Source organism: Pelobates fuscus, chromosome 4 (assembly GCF_036172605.1).
Source record: "Pelobates fuscus isolate aPelFus1 chromosome 4, aPelFus1.pri, whole genome shotgun sequence".
NCBI lineage: Eukaryota > Metazoa > Chordata > Amphibia > Anura > Pelobatidae > Pelobates > Pelobates fuscus.
The window spans coordinates 110,537,226-110,552,022 of NC_086320.1; the positions used below are offsets into that span (position 1 = coordinate 110,537,226).

General features: G+C 41.6%; 1 protein-coding gene and 1 pseudogene across 1 annotated transcript; both read right to left on the bottom strand.

Annotated features, from left to right (window-relative positions):
• Positions 1-622: 622 nt before the first annotated feature.
• LOC134609357 (histamine H3 receptor-like) lies at positions 623-10,131 on the bottom strand (the record flags this gene model as incomplete). Its single annotated transcript, XM_063453034.1, has 3 exons — positions 9,888-10,131; positions 8,186-8,352; positions 623-1,369 (listed from the first exon to the last, which is right to left on the bottom strand). Coding segments are annotated over exons 1-3 (1,158 nt in total), but the record flags the coding sequence as incomplete, so codon positions are not given.
• A 148-nt stretch (positions 10,132-10,279) lies between these two features.
• The window catches only part of LOC134609358 (histamine H3 receptor-like), a 28,653-nt pseudogene continuing 24,135 nt past the window's right edge, over positions 10,280-14,797 (bottom strand).

A 14,797-nucleotide genomic window follows, 5' to 3' on the forward strand; every position in this document is an offset into this window, starting at 1 on the left:
AAGTCTGTTATACACAGCAAACACAGGCTCAAATGCATCTTTGTTTAAAATGGAATGAGACAAAAATGTGATTCTTTATTTAACTAATTTGCATATGCCCACCCAGAATCCTTTGCGGTAGTAATATCACTGCTGATTTGGGATTTCTGTGGGAAAAGCAAGTCTTATGGCTTGACTGGGGTGCAGATTTTTGTATGGCTTGATTGAGAAATGCTTTCCTATGGACTGTCTGAATGCACACGCGGCTCTCATTCAGCGCTTGCGTCGGGAGGAGGAGGATAGTTCCCCAGCGCTGAGGGAGCCCGGCGCTGGAGAAAGGTAAGTGTTTAATCCCTTCAGCCCCCTTGAGCCCAGTGGGAGTGGGACCCTGAGGGTGGGGGGAACCTAAAGACCCTATAGTGCCAGGAAAACGAGTTTGTTTTCCTGGCACTATAGTGGTCCCTTAACTCTACAAGTTCTATTATGTGCTCCCAAATAGCAGAATGATCTACTGATATCGTCAAAGCTTATTACGTCTGATGAATATTACAGTAATCAAATATAATATGTAATGACATTTTCAACATAGTAAATTGGTTTGTTTGGCAAATATGTTTTATTTTATTATTTATTTACCAGATTGATTTTTACATATTTTGAACATCATGGCGAAAGCATTTCTAAAACTCTTGTGACACAGAGGATAAAGTATAGGGTTGATTGTAGAGTTCATATATAACAGCCAGACTGTGATCTTATACCAGTTGGAATCTAGACAATAATCATTACAGGCCTTACCTATAGTTATCAGAAGTGAGTATGGAGCCCAACAAATTACAAAAACACACACCAGAATTAAAAGAGATTTAGCAACTTTTTTATCCCGAGAAAGTTGAATAATTTGAACATCATGAATAATTAATTTGTTCTGTGTTGGTGACGCGCAAAATGCCTTACAGTCAAAATAATGTCTTAATAGTATCTTGCTGCTCTTCTTTACAGCAGCTCTAGCTTCCTCATTCTGTTGTAATTGTGAATCAAAAAGGACGGAGTTAGTTGCTATGATATGTGGACTGTTCTGCTTTTCATTTACAGGTGTAGAAGTCTGTCTCTTCTTTCTGCTGCGTTTTCTTATGTTCCAGTAGATGCTCAGATTGAAGAATGAAATGCTTATCAGAGGCAGCACAAAATCGAAAATAGATGTTCCAAAATTAAAATACCAAACATCAAAGAAATCAGCCGCACAAATGCTATCAGGAATGTTATCTCTTTCAAATATTCTGTCCCAGAACAGTATGGCTGGACCATAGAGAAGGAAAGACAGTCCCCAGACAGTCACCATTTTAAGAACAGTCTGACTTTGCTTGTTTTGTTGGGAGCGATATAAAACCTGTTGAAAGAGAAAAACTAAATATTGGTGAGATTATTTTACTAATCACAAGCAAATCTGCAATATACAGGAAAATGGGAAAAGCCAAGAGGATTCATGTACAGTTTGAATTATTATATAACGTCTGTATTTTAAATTGAGCATAATAGTTTGCCAAGTATATGCAATATGTTCATATATGTCTATATTCAGCATATAACAAACAATTTCTGGCCATAACACCATAGTTGGCACCAGGGCCGGCCTTAGGCATTTGGGCGCCCTGTGCAAAAAATCTTCACAGCGCCCCCCCCCCCCCCACTCCTTACCCCTTCCCACACACCCTGTCACACACACACAGGCGGAGGCAGGCAGACAGCCACACACAAACACACACACAGACATAGAATGTGACGGCAGATAAGAACCATTCGGCCCATCTAGTCTGCCCAGACAGTCACACATAGGCAGTCACACACAAACACACACACACACACACAGGCAGACAGCCACACACACAGCCACACACAAACACACAGGCAGACAGCCAAACACACAGAGGCAAACAGCCACACACACACAGTCACACACACACAGACAAACAGTCAAACACACACAGACAAACACACACTGTCAGACAGCCACACACACACAGACAGACAGACACACACAAACACTGGCAGACAGTCACACACACACACGCAAACAGTCACACACACACACGCGCAGACAGTCTCACACACACACAAACATAGGCAAACAGTCACACACACACAGGCAGACAGCCACACACACACAGTCAGACACACACACTAACAGACACAGACACACTAACAGACACAGACACACACTAACATACACAGAGACACACTAACATACAGACACACACTAACATACAGACACACACTAACAGACACACACTAACAGACACAGACACACACTAACATACACTAACAGACACAGACACACACTAACATACACAGACACACACTAACATACACACACATACACTAACATACACACACACATACACTAACAGACACACACTAACATACACAGACACACACTAACATACACACACACACACACACACTAACAGACACACACACACTAACAGACACAGACACACACTAACATACACACACTAACATACACACACTAACATGCACACACTTACATACACACACACACACACACACACTCACCCACATTAACACATTTTTTTAAATTTATTTAGACACCCCCCCAGCCTCCTTACCTTTGGGAATGCTGGGGGGGGGGGTCTCTTCCTCCCTGGTGGTCCAGTGGCTGCTGGGCTGGGTGGTCGGCCGGCCGGCGAGGGAGCACTTCCCCTGAGCTGTATACTCAGCTCCCTCGCGCGCCGCAGAGTGAGGCTGGGAGCCGGAATATGACGTCATATTCCGGCTCCGCCTCCCAGCCTCACTCTGCGGCTGGCGAGGGAGCTGAGCATACAGCTCAGGGGAAGTGCTCCCTCGCCGGCCGCCCGCCCGCCCGATCGCCCAGCAGCCAGGCATGTCTGTTAGCCGCAAGGCTAACAAGACATTTGCCTTGGGCATTTGGGGGCGGCTTTTTTTGCCGCCCCCTGGAAAATGCCGCCCAAGGCAAATGTCTTGTTAGCATTGCGGCTAACAGACATGCCGTGTGAGCTATGCGGCCGCAGGGCGCCCCCTGCACCATGGCGCCCTGTGCGGCCGCACAGCTCGCACACCCCTAAGGCCGGCCCTGGTTGGCACCACTGTTGCACCTTAGTAGAGAAGTAACATTAAGCTGAGAAGTTATATATAATCATCACCAGAATAAAATGTTCAATACTTTTTATTATATTACTACTAGACCACATTTTTTTATTTAGTTTCCTTTATCAATTCTTTAGACAGAGTGAGCCTGATGTGATTATCAAGATATAGTTACTGAATGTGCTAGTGGAAGGAACATTGCATATGGAGACTGATGATTCATATAAATGACTAGTTTTTAACTTGACCGTGAATGTGTTATCGACTTTACTTCATATTTAGCATATTGCACTAAGTGGAGGCATTGGTGGTTTTTAAAAAAAAATAATTTAAACTTTTTCTAATACCATACATTAATCAGTATTTTTCTCCTTATCTGAATAATGTTCACTTTTCACTCTGCTTTGTTTGTGGGTTTTTCATTTTTAGTTTTTTTTTTTTGCACTTCACAGAAATAATTATTTTTCGTCATTCTCTTTTTATTGAGGTAAGTATAAAGACATGACATGCTGTGAAATATTCAAAGGCAATGTACAGATATTGCAGGATAATTCACCATCATTTGGTATTACCTAATTTTTGTAAATTATAATAACATGCGAAGAGTAGAACTAACATTAGCATGCGCTAGCTTATGCTAAATAAAATGATTGAACGTTAGCTAATGGAGCAAAACACTTTTTTTTGTAAATCATCTGTAAAGATGGCATAATACTAGCATTAAAGAAAAATAAAGCAAGGGAAACAGAAAAAGCCTAAGCACTAAAATCAAACTGTGTGCAGAGGCAGGTTCCCAAGAGTTTATCCAATTCCCCGTCGAAGAATGTTCAAGGCTCCCAGGGATTGAGCAGTAGAATAAGCCTGTCACCTCCATGTCAGCAGGCCCACAGCTTTCTTGAGTTGCATGAGCTTCATCCAGGTCTTCCTACAGACACAGACACTTTGTTACTCCCATCGGAACGCATATGGCATCCCGAATTGTTCCGGAGTTAGTGTACACCTCTTTAAAGGAACAGCTCAGCAGTTCCTCTGTCGCTTGTGCAACCTCCGGGTGTGGGATCTGTGTAGGGCTCGAATAACCCTACATGACTGCAACCTGAAGAAGGTTTGCATCTCCCCTCAAGCACCATCTTGTCCAGCAATTTAGAGAGTTGGGAAGCTCACGGTCCTCCAAATCCTCCAACTCTGCAAGCCAAACTGCGGCTAGGAAGGATGCTGTGACACATTAGCTGTAGAGGAGGCAGCTAGCTTCAATGAAAAAGACCAACACAGATGGTCAAATGCTCTCAGGAAGTCCCACTCAGTATATTCAGGGACATCAGCAATTTTGGGACCCATAGGTAAAGTGCTTATGAGCCTTCAGTAACTGACCCTGTGAAAGGCAGTTTAAGTCAGTGTAGGCTAGGTTCACCCCCATGAGCCCAAGGGAGGGCAGAGCCATATGATGTCTCCAAACAAGGGAACAGCCACTTTCCCCCGCTCCAAGTTGCCCAGTAGGCCTCAAGGAAGTTCTCTGCATGCAGCACCCTATTGAAGACAAACGATGAAGCCTAGATATGTCAGACTGGTGAGCAGATTATATAGAACCAAATGCTGCAAGGAATTCTCTCAAGAATTGGATTTTACAGCTTAATTACACAAGGAGCACTGTCGAACTGAGGTAACCTCCCTTGTCAGCTAGGCCCTGACCCTACAGAAATACATTATGTTCTTGGTGCATGCATCATTGTATTTAATGGTGTCCACAAAAGAACTACTTCAGAGACAAAAATGTCAAAATAACTTTCTACATGGATATCCTGCTCATCTAGGGACACTTCAATTCCATTGGGTAAAATGGCCTTATATTCTCTTTGTAATATAAAGATAGATCCAATATACAACCTGACATGTACTTTATAATTATAGAAAGGGGATAATTAGAGGTGAAAAAGGACCTGCTCAAATAAGCTTACATGCTATGAGGATTTGAGGTAGGTGGAAATATGTATTGTTAGGTGTCTTGCCTAAGGACACTTACTTAAGCATATCAAAGAAAACACTTAAGAAGGAGGGTATCAATTGCATAAATGGTCCTTGGTCACTATTTGCTCATGTAATCATTATTTTAGGTTCCCTCCATAAATTTTCCATTTATAATGCAATTTTCCTTTGAGTAGCTTTGATTCTTCTTTGTGAAACAGTGTTTCTGGAGCTGTTAAAGACTCATTTAGACCTGTGTGCCACAAGTGCATAGGAGGGCTGCCAAGAGGGGACAGAGAGCAACTACCCTATGACCACTTGTATGGGAAGGCTAGCAAGGGGGTTGTGGGCTGCAGCCTCAAATAAATTTCCAGAAGGTGTATAGGGATGTCTTGTATACAACTCTGCAGGAGTAAGGCAACAGGCACAAACTGTGTAGGGCTTTTGTGTGTAGGGCCCTTGTGTGTTGGTCCTTTGCTAGGCTTGTGCTACGAAAAGCTGTTAATTTTTATTTTCCCTTAGGCCAAACATTGTCGCACCTCCCTTTCTCACCTCACTATCTTTTGCCTCTTGACTGATGAAACAAGATTCCAGAAGTATTCCACTCAGTCTGGTACTATAGTAACTTTTAAAGCTAGGGGTGTTTGCTAAATAACTTTAAAGAAAGTTCACAACTATGGGACATTTAAAAACAGTCACACAAAAATGATGTTTTTTAGTGTTCATTTAAAGGGATTTCATTTCTGGTTTCCGCGCTCTGTGGAAACGGCACTGACCAAAGTATCAAATGATCTACTCACTGCAAAATCTCGTGGTCACTACTCTATCCTAATTCTACTTGACTTTTCTGCGGCTTTTGACACTGCTTCTCATCCTCTGCAATATGGGTCTGCAAGATATTGCTCTCTCCTGGTGCTCCTCCTACCTCTCCCAGTGCTCTTACAGTGTTTCTTTCTCTGGATCTGCTTCTTCTCCCCAACTCCTTTCTGTTGGTGTTCCCCAAGGTTCAGTCCTTGGTCCCCTACTGTTCTTTATCTATACTGCCTCCCTTGGTAAACTCATTAGCTCCTTTGGCTTCCAATATCATAATTTCTATGCGGATGACACATAAATCTATCTGTCCTCTCCTGACCTCTCCCCGTCCCTCTTGACTAGTGTCTCTGACTGCCTCTCTGCTATTTCTAACTGGATGGATGCCCACTTCCTTAAACTCAACTTGACCAAAACTGAAATTCTGGTCTTTCCTCCCTCAAGTGTTGCTACTCCTGTATCTGTCTCCCTCCAAGTCAACGGTGCTACCATCAGCTCTACCACGCAGGCTCACTGCCTAGGTGTTCTCTTTGACTCCGACCTCTCCTTCATGCCTCATGTTCAGTCTATCACCAAATCCTGCCGCTTCCATCTCAAAAACATTGCACGCATGCGACCCTACTTAACGCCAGATGCGACTAAGGTGCTGGTCCATGCCACTGTCCTTTCTCGCCATGATTACTGTAATCCACTTCTCTGTGGTCTTACGTGTTCCCAACTTGCGCTGTTACAGTCCATAATGAATGTGGCAGCGAGGCTCACCTTCCTGTTCACCCGCACCTCCCACGCCCCACTCTTCTGTCAGTCCCTACATTGGCTTCCTGTAAGATATATGGCTCAATTTAAACCTCTGGTTATTGCTTTAAAATGTCTACATAATTCTGCTCCCACCTATATATCCTCCCTAATACACATGTATGTCCTGTCTAGGCCCTTACGCTCTGCTGAAGACGTACGTCTATCTTCTGTCCATTCTCCCACCTCTGATGCTCACCTTCAAGACTTCTTGAGGGCTGCACCATTCCTGTGCAACACACTTCCCTCCTCCGTTAGATGCTCACCCAGTCTACAGCGTATCACTCAAACTGTTAATAGCTCCTGACTGATTCCTCTCTTGCAACGGTCATTAGCCTAATACTATCCTTACCTTTTGTGTCACTTTACCCCACTCCCTCTAGCATGTAAGCTCATTGAGCAGGGCCCTCAACCCCTCTGTCCCTGTGTGTCCAACTTGTCTGGTTACAACTCCATGTTTGTTCGTCCACCCACTGTAAAACCCTTGCAATATTTGTTGGTGCTATAAATAATAATAATAATAATAATAATAATAATAATAATAATCATCATCATATAGTGTTAGGAATACAAAGTTCTATTCCTAATACATTGTCGCTCTGCCCCCCCCCCCCCACACCCCTCCCTTGTACCCCCAACCCTGCTTGAATAAACCTTTATTTACTTACCTGATTCCAGCACCAATGTTTGTTCATCTCTCGGATTTGTGTCGGTTGCTCTTCCTCCTCTGACGGGCTTGGCTAATACGCATGCGTGGTTTGATTGATAGACAGCCACTAGAGGCAATCTTAGCCCCGCAAGGTTATCATTGCAGTTTCTCTAAAACTGCAATGATTTACATTGCAGGACTAAGTTGAACAGGGACATTACACCCAGACTACTTCCATGAGCTGTAATGGTATAAGTGTCTGTAGTGTCCCTTTAACTTTAAAGGAAATTCACAGCTATGAGACATTTTAAAACACAATGACGCAGAGTTAGCTGTTTATTGGAACATGCATTTTTTTTAACTTCTTGCAGGGGAACTATAATTTTCCTGGCTTTTTAATATTATACCTGCCGATCCCTATAATTAACAAATATGTATTGGTAAAGTGTGAAAAGTATATAAACAATCATTGTTATGAACTTTAACATACTTTACAATATTACTGGATTATAATGTCGTTTGCTAAATCTTTAATATAATTTTTAAAGAAAAGGGATTTTCTCGTGAAAAAGATAAAAGTTATAGGGGATTTTAAATATTTTATTCAGTGGTGTATATTCCGGAGATCCACGACTTTTCTTCACAACCTTAAAGATCCTATCCTACACAATAATGCTAATTAATATCAGATGTTATATAGCACAGCTAAAGTAAAATGTGCAATTAGTGTCACAGAAGGGTCTCTAAGCACCAGATTGCTATGACAATATAATGGCTTTTGATCTTTTGTGGCTTAGAATCCTAAAGAATATTTATTTCTGTGTATGTTAAATATTATTTTCAAAAAATGTACGTATTACTTACTGCTTTGGTTACAGAAAGAAACCTGTCATAGCTGATAAGGACAATATTGAACACTGAAGCCACACATAATGTATAATCCATTATTAACCAGAGTTTGCAGGCAGTTCTTCCAAGTATCCACTTGTCAGTGAGTATATATGATAAATATAAAGGTGTGGCAAAAGCCCCTGGAAAAAACAGTAAAAATCATTAAAAATAATTTAATGAAATAGCCTGTCAAATAATGACAACACGTATATGCTAGTACTATGATATATTAATCTCTTCACAATGTTAGCAATAACCATACAATGAAAAAAAGAAAAATAATTATCCTTTAACACTTTCCCTAGCACCATTATCTTTTTCATAAACTGTGAGTGCTGTTAAAACATATTTTGAATGCCGTCATGCAGAGATGTGTAATCACCAGCCATGGTTTCATTAAATACATTTCTTAGAATTCTCAAACAACCAACATCTTCATACAAATAATCTTTGCTATTCTCTTGTATATACTTGTAATATAACTTAATGTCTGTTGAGTCATTTTGCAGAAACATTAACATCAACTTGTTCACTGGGTTTTAGATAAAATATGCTTAAAGCATATCTCACAGTGAGAGCAATTCACGTTTTATGAATTTATATGAAAATAAGTAAAATTTGTCTGCATGGGAATTTAATCATCTTTGGTAATGTTTCTGTTGTGAAAGAGTCTTCATATTGTTAAAAAAAAAAAAAAAAAAACTCCAAACACACACATAAACTGATAAAACCATAAAAGACTGCACAAGCTGTCGGTAATCAGGCAGATTTGTTTGCTTCAACTCTGTGCTGTGCTCACAAGGTATCATGATACTAGCCTTGTCAGGGAGAACAAACTATATAGGTCTTCAAGGTTAGACAATGAGCGAGAGAAAGAGAATTTGAAACCGTCTGACTTTAACTTCCAGAATTGCTTTATAAAAAGAATAGTATTAAATGAAACGGTGGTGAAAAGAGTATGTCATATATTAGTTCTTTGCAGCTAAATAAATGGTCAACTACCTGATATCAATGTATTTATTTTTTGTTTTTCAAGAGGAACTCTGGAATTTACACATCTGAAAAAAAATATAAAAACACCTTTAACTATTGTTACCCTTCTTTATTATGAGAATCTCTTTTCTTTTCTTTTTAATTGACATTAACAATTTAACAAATTAAAACTATCTCATAAAAGCCAAAGCCAGTGCACACATTGCAAATGAGAAAGAGAAGCATCGTTAAATTCCTCCCCTTCCATTTATGCTTTGTCTATCTTGACTGCCAGGTCCATGTGCAAGGGGTAGAGGTTATACCAATGATGGACAGGAAGTTAAGATGGAGGCGCCTATTTGCAGAATAAAGAGGAGTGGATTTCTGCATGTATTTTTTTATTTTTCACACCTCACAAATACATATTTGTTCAATATAGGGATAAGCAAACTTATTATTTTATTTTTTTTTTAAATCCTGGGAAGTGACAGATCCTTTTTAAAAACTTACTGAATGAAAGATGGATTGGAACATATAAACCAGAAATGTTTAGCATGATTGGCTCACATCAGACGTTTACAAAGAAATAATAGCAGATGAGACCCACTCGTCAGTGTCCTCAGCCCAGTTGAATAGTGTTAGTAATGCTTATACTTAGCAATGCCAAACTTATTGTTAATCATAACATAATATATTGACTTACCAATGTAAAAATCACAAATGGCCAGATTCAGTAAGAAGAAATTGCTCTGTGTTCTGAGCCTCCTGTCTATAATAAAAGCTAACATCACGAGAAAATTCCCCGAAATTGTAAAAAATATTAACAACAATATTAGCGAAATAATTAGGATTTTCATGGAATCTGAAAAATGTGTTGCCAAACCCGCAGTGTCAGTAATTAGAGATAAATTCACTTCTGTCTGGTTGAGTATACTTAAATGTAACATTCCACAAATAAAAACATAAAATGGAAAATGCCAGCCTGTAATTTAAAGAAGTGATGTCATATGTTATGTGACCAGGTGTACCTGATCATTTGACATGCTGGAGAGGTTTGAATATGTTTTTGAATATATATATATATATATATATAGCTTATTTTTCATATGAGATCATTCCTGTACTAAACTATAAAACAAATTAAGAGTTAATTGTATGTTTCAATGTTTCAGTTGTATTATAATAAAATCTCTGCGTGAACACCTTTTTTATTCTCCTGTGTTTGGGGTGGAGCTTTTGTCGGGCTACTGTGCACAATGAAATTAATATAAACAAAGTGAAATCCAGCAGCTGTGTTCCCAGTTGCAGCCATGCCTCTAATTTTAATTTACTGTTCCCCTAGAGTCATTATAACTGTTTTCCAATAGTGTTCACTTAACCCCCCAGTTTCAGTTTTCTTGTTTGGTACTTAAGGACACAAGCAATGTTGCCATTTCTGCTGTGCGTGTGTTCAACCGTAATTTCCACATTTCTCATATTATATAGCAGTTTTAAAGGACATTGTGACTTTAATATTTTAGGAGTACATTCCAGTCCTCATGAGACATCCACGGCAGTAGTAGTGTACATAGTAAGAGTCTCTCTCTCCATACTAAAATTCTGAAATTGCTAGACAGTGCGTTTGGCAGTATGAAAAGTAAAAAAGAAAAGCAAAAAGAGTGAAAGGGGTGAATAAATAATACAGCTATGGTACTTAAAATGCACACAAAAAACAATGTGCAATAACATAATTTTCTAAGTAAACCAAACCAAAGTACTGGCATAGTCCACACTGGTCAGTTCTACTGCTTGCCCTAATCGACAGTCAGTGGTTTCCATATTTTATAATATATCGGATTCGGAAGTCTATTATTTTGTCTGTGTGACATCGATTCCCACATCTTTATTTCCCCTAGAATATGAATTACTCCAGCCAGGGTGGGGATCTTTCCAATATTCCAGTTCGTGACTATGCCTTTTTTTCATGGCCAAAAATATAAAGCATAATTTTTTTCTCAGATTTTTAGGCAGATGCAAGGGAAAATATTGAATAGGGACATTAATGGGCTTTGGTCTAGCTCTTCTTCTGTTGTGTTAGATGCTAGAGAAAACACATCCCTCTACAGCAAGCATGTCAAACTTGCAGCACACAGTGCATATATTTGTGATTTGCCTGCACTGGGGCCGCTTTGTGCTGTGGCTGCAACCAGCTGCAAGACAGGAAAGATCTTTCCTATCTGATCCTTGTCTTCCCTCCCATGGCTGCAAGAGGGCAGAGTATCTATCTGTCTGCAGAGCAGGCCAGCCACTCTCCCATCCCTCCTGCTCGCAGTGCCAGAGGAGCATCTGGCCTGCTTGAGCAGAGAAGAGCTTGAGCAGAGAAGAGCAGGACTGGAAATGGAGGACGGGCAGCTCATCTTAACGTAGGAGAACGAACTTGGGGGATTTTCCTGTGTAGTTGTTAAATTGGGGAGGGGGCAGTGTATTCATTTTGGGGAGGGGGGGCAGTGTATTAATTTGGGGGAGGGAGGAGGGCAGTGTATTAAATTGGAGAGGGAGGGCAGTGTATTAATTTGAGGGAGGGGACAGTGTATTAATTTGGGGTGAGGGGGCAGTGTATTCATTTGAGGGAGGGAGGGGGCTGTGTATTAATTTATGGGATGTAGGGGGCAATGTGTTATATTAGGTGAGGAAGTGGGTAATGTATTAGAGTGCTGTTAGGGGGAGGCTGTGTATTAAAATGGTGGGAGGGGGCAAAGTGTTAAGTTGGGGAAGGCAGTGTATTAATGTGGGGAAGGGAGGGAAAGGGGCAGTGTATTTGAGTGGTGGGAGGGGGGCAGTGTGTTACATTGGGGTGAGGGCCCGTGTTTCAATTTGGGGGAGGGAGGGGACAGTGTATTAAATTGGGGAAGGAGGGGGCAGTGTATTAGAGTGGTGAAAGGGGAGGCAGTGTATTAAAATGGAGGAGAGGGAAGTGTATTAAATTGGGGGAGGGAGAGGGCCATGTATTAATTTGGGGGAGGGGTCAGAGTATTAATTTGGGTTAAAGATGGGGAAGTGTATTAACTTGGGTGAGGTAGTGGGCAGTGTATTAAAGTGGTGGGAGAGGCAGGCAGTGTATTAGAGCGGTGGTAGGGGGCAGTGTGTTAAATTGGGGGGAGGGCAGTGTATTAACTTTGTGGAGGAAGAGAGGCAGTGTATTAAAATGGGGGAGGGGGAAGTGTATTAAATTGGGGGAGGGAGAGGACCATGTATGACTTTGGGTTACGGGTCAGTGTATTAATTTGGGTTAGTGATAGGGCAGTGTATTAAATAGGGTGAGGTAGTGGGCAGTGTATTAATGTGGTGGGAGAGGCAGGCAGTGTATTAGAGTGTTGGTAGGGGGGCAGTGTGTTAAGTTGGGGGGAGGGCAGTGTATTAACTTTGTGGAGGAAGAGAGGCAGTGTATTAAAATGGGGGAGGGGAAGTGTATTAAATTGGGGGAGGGAGAGGACCATGTATTACTTTGGGGGACGGGTCAGTGTATTAATTTGGGTTAGTGATAGGGCAGTGTATTAAATAGGGTGAGGTAGAAGGCAGTGTATTAATGTGGTGGGAGAGGCAGGCAGTGTATTAGAGTGTTGGTAGGGGGGCAGTGTGTTAAGTTGGGGGGAGGGCAGTGTATTAACTTTGTGGAGGGAGAGGGGTAGTGTATTAAATTGCCAGAAGGAGCTGTTTTCACTGCAACATAGACAGGTGGGACATGATGCAGATGTGACGTGACGCTGTGAACACACACGCCGTGTCGATGAGCTGAGCCGAGGCAGCTTTCCCGCTAAACCTGGGTCCGGAACCCGAACACAGAGGAGCATTGTGGCGTGGATAAAGCAGAGAGGAGAGTGAAACTCGGACCAGAAAATTGTAGCTGTGTGCTGTGAAAGGGATTGAAGTGCTCGAAAAGGGAGATTTTCATACAAACAGACGAGCAAAGTCTGGGAGGAGAGCTCTGCCTGATTTTTAACTCCTGATAGCAGACCTACTATCGAGGTCCTAGGTGCCAAGAGTACTGAATTAAGGAGAAGGAGAAGAGGGGATAGGCAAGCATAATCCCTCAAAAAATATATACCCTTAACATTTTTTATTCTGTCATGTTATAATTGAAAATTAGATTACAAAGAACTAAAAGTATTTGCCCTGGCTGAATAGAGTAAAAAGATTTCCTGGAAAGATACCATAGAACAGTTAAGTCCATAAATATACCAGAAGCGGCTCCCACTTTTTAAAGAAAAAATACTACGAGCAGCAAGACAAAGTACAATAAAAGAAGGGAAATTTAAATATATAAAAAAATTCCAGACCTCTCCTTCCAGACAAGAAAAACAAGAAAACAATTCATGCCAGCAATTGCAATTCTGAGGAAAAAAAATATAAAATATAGATAGGGGTTCCCAACCAGGTTAATAGTAATGATGGAGGGGAAGACTGAATATTATGATTCAGTGGATGAAATAATGAAATGGTTTAAACAGGGGGCATATAACTGAAAAAGGGAGAGAACTGGGAAGGAAGATGGGGGTGGAAGAGGGAGATAAGGAATATGAGGGCATATTGTTAAGAGTAGGGATGTCGCGAACATAAAATTTTCAGTTCGCAAACGCGAACTTCCGCAAACGTTCGCGAACCGGCGAACCGGGCGAACCGCCATAGACTTCAATGGGCAGGTGAATTTTAAAACCCACAGGGACTCTTTATGGCCACAATAGTGATGGAAAAGTTGTTTCTAGGGGACTAACACCTGGGTTGTGGCATGCCAGAGTGGGATCCATGGCAAAACTCCCATGGAAAATTACATAGTTGATGCAGAGTCTGGTTTTAATCCATAAAGGGCCTAAATCACAATGGATATGGATTGACACCTGACATATGACATATTGACACCTTGATATATGGATTGACACCTGTCCTCAGACACCCTGATACACACTGACACAGAGCAGAATAGGAACTGTTCCCCCTACATAGGGTCACTTGGCAGATATGGATTGACACCTATCGTAAGGATCCCTGATACACACTGACACAGAGCAGAATAGAGACTGTTCCCCCTACATAGGGTCACTTGGCAGATATGGATTGACACCTGTCCTCAGAGACCCTGATACACACTGACACAGAGCAGAATAGGGACTGTTCCCCCTACATAGGGTCACTTGGAAGATATGGATTGACACCTGTCCTCAGGGACCCTGATACACACTGACACAGAGCAGAATAGGGACTGTTCCCCCTACATGGGGTCACTTGGCAGATATGGATTGACACCTGTCCTCAGAGACCCTGATACACACTGACACAGAGCAGAATAGGGACTGTTCCCCCTACATAGGGTCACTTGGCAGATATGGATTGACACCTGTCCTCAGGGACCCTGATACACATTGACACAGAGCAGAATAGGGACTGTTCCCCCTACATGGGGTCACTTGGCAGATATGGATTGACACCTGTCCTCAGGGACCCTGATACACACTGACACAGAGCAGAATAGGGACTGTTCCCCCTACATAGGGTCACTTGGCAGATATGGATTGACACCTATCCTAAGGATCCCTGATACACACTGAAACAGAGCAGAATAGGGACTGTTCCCCCTAC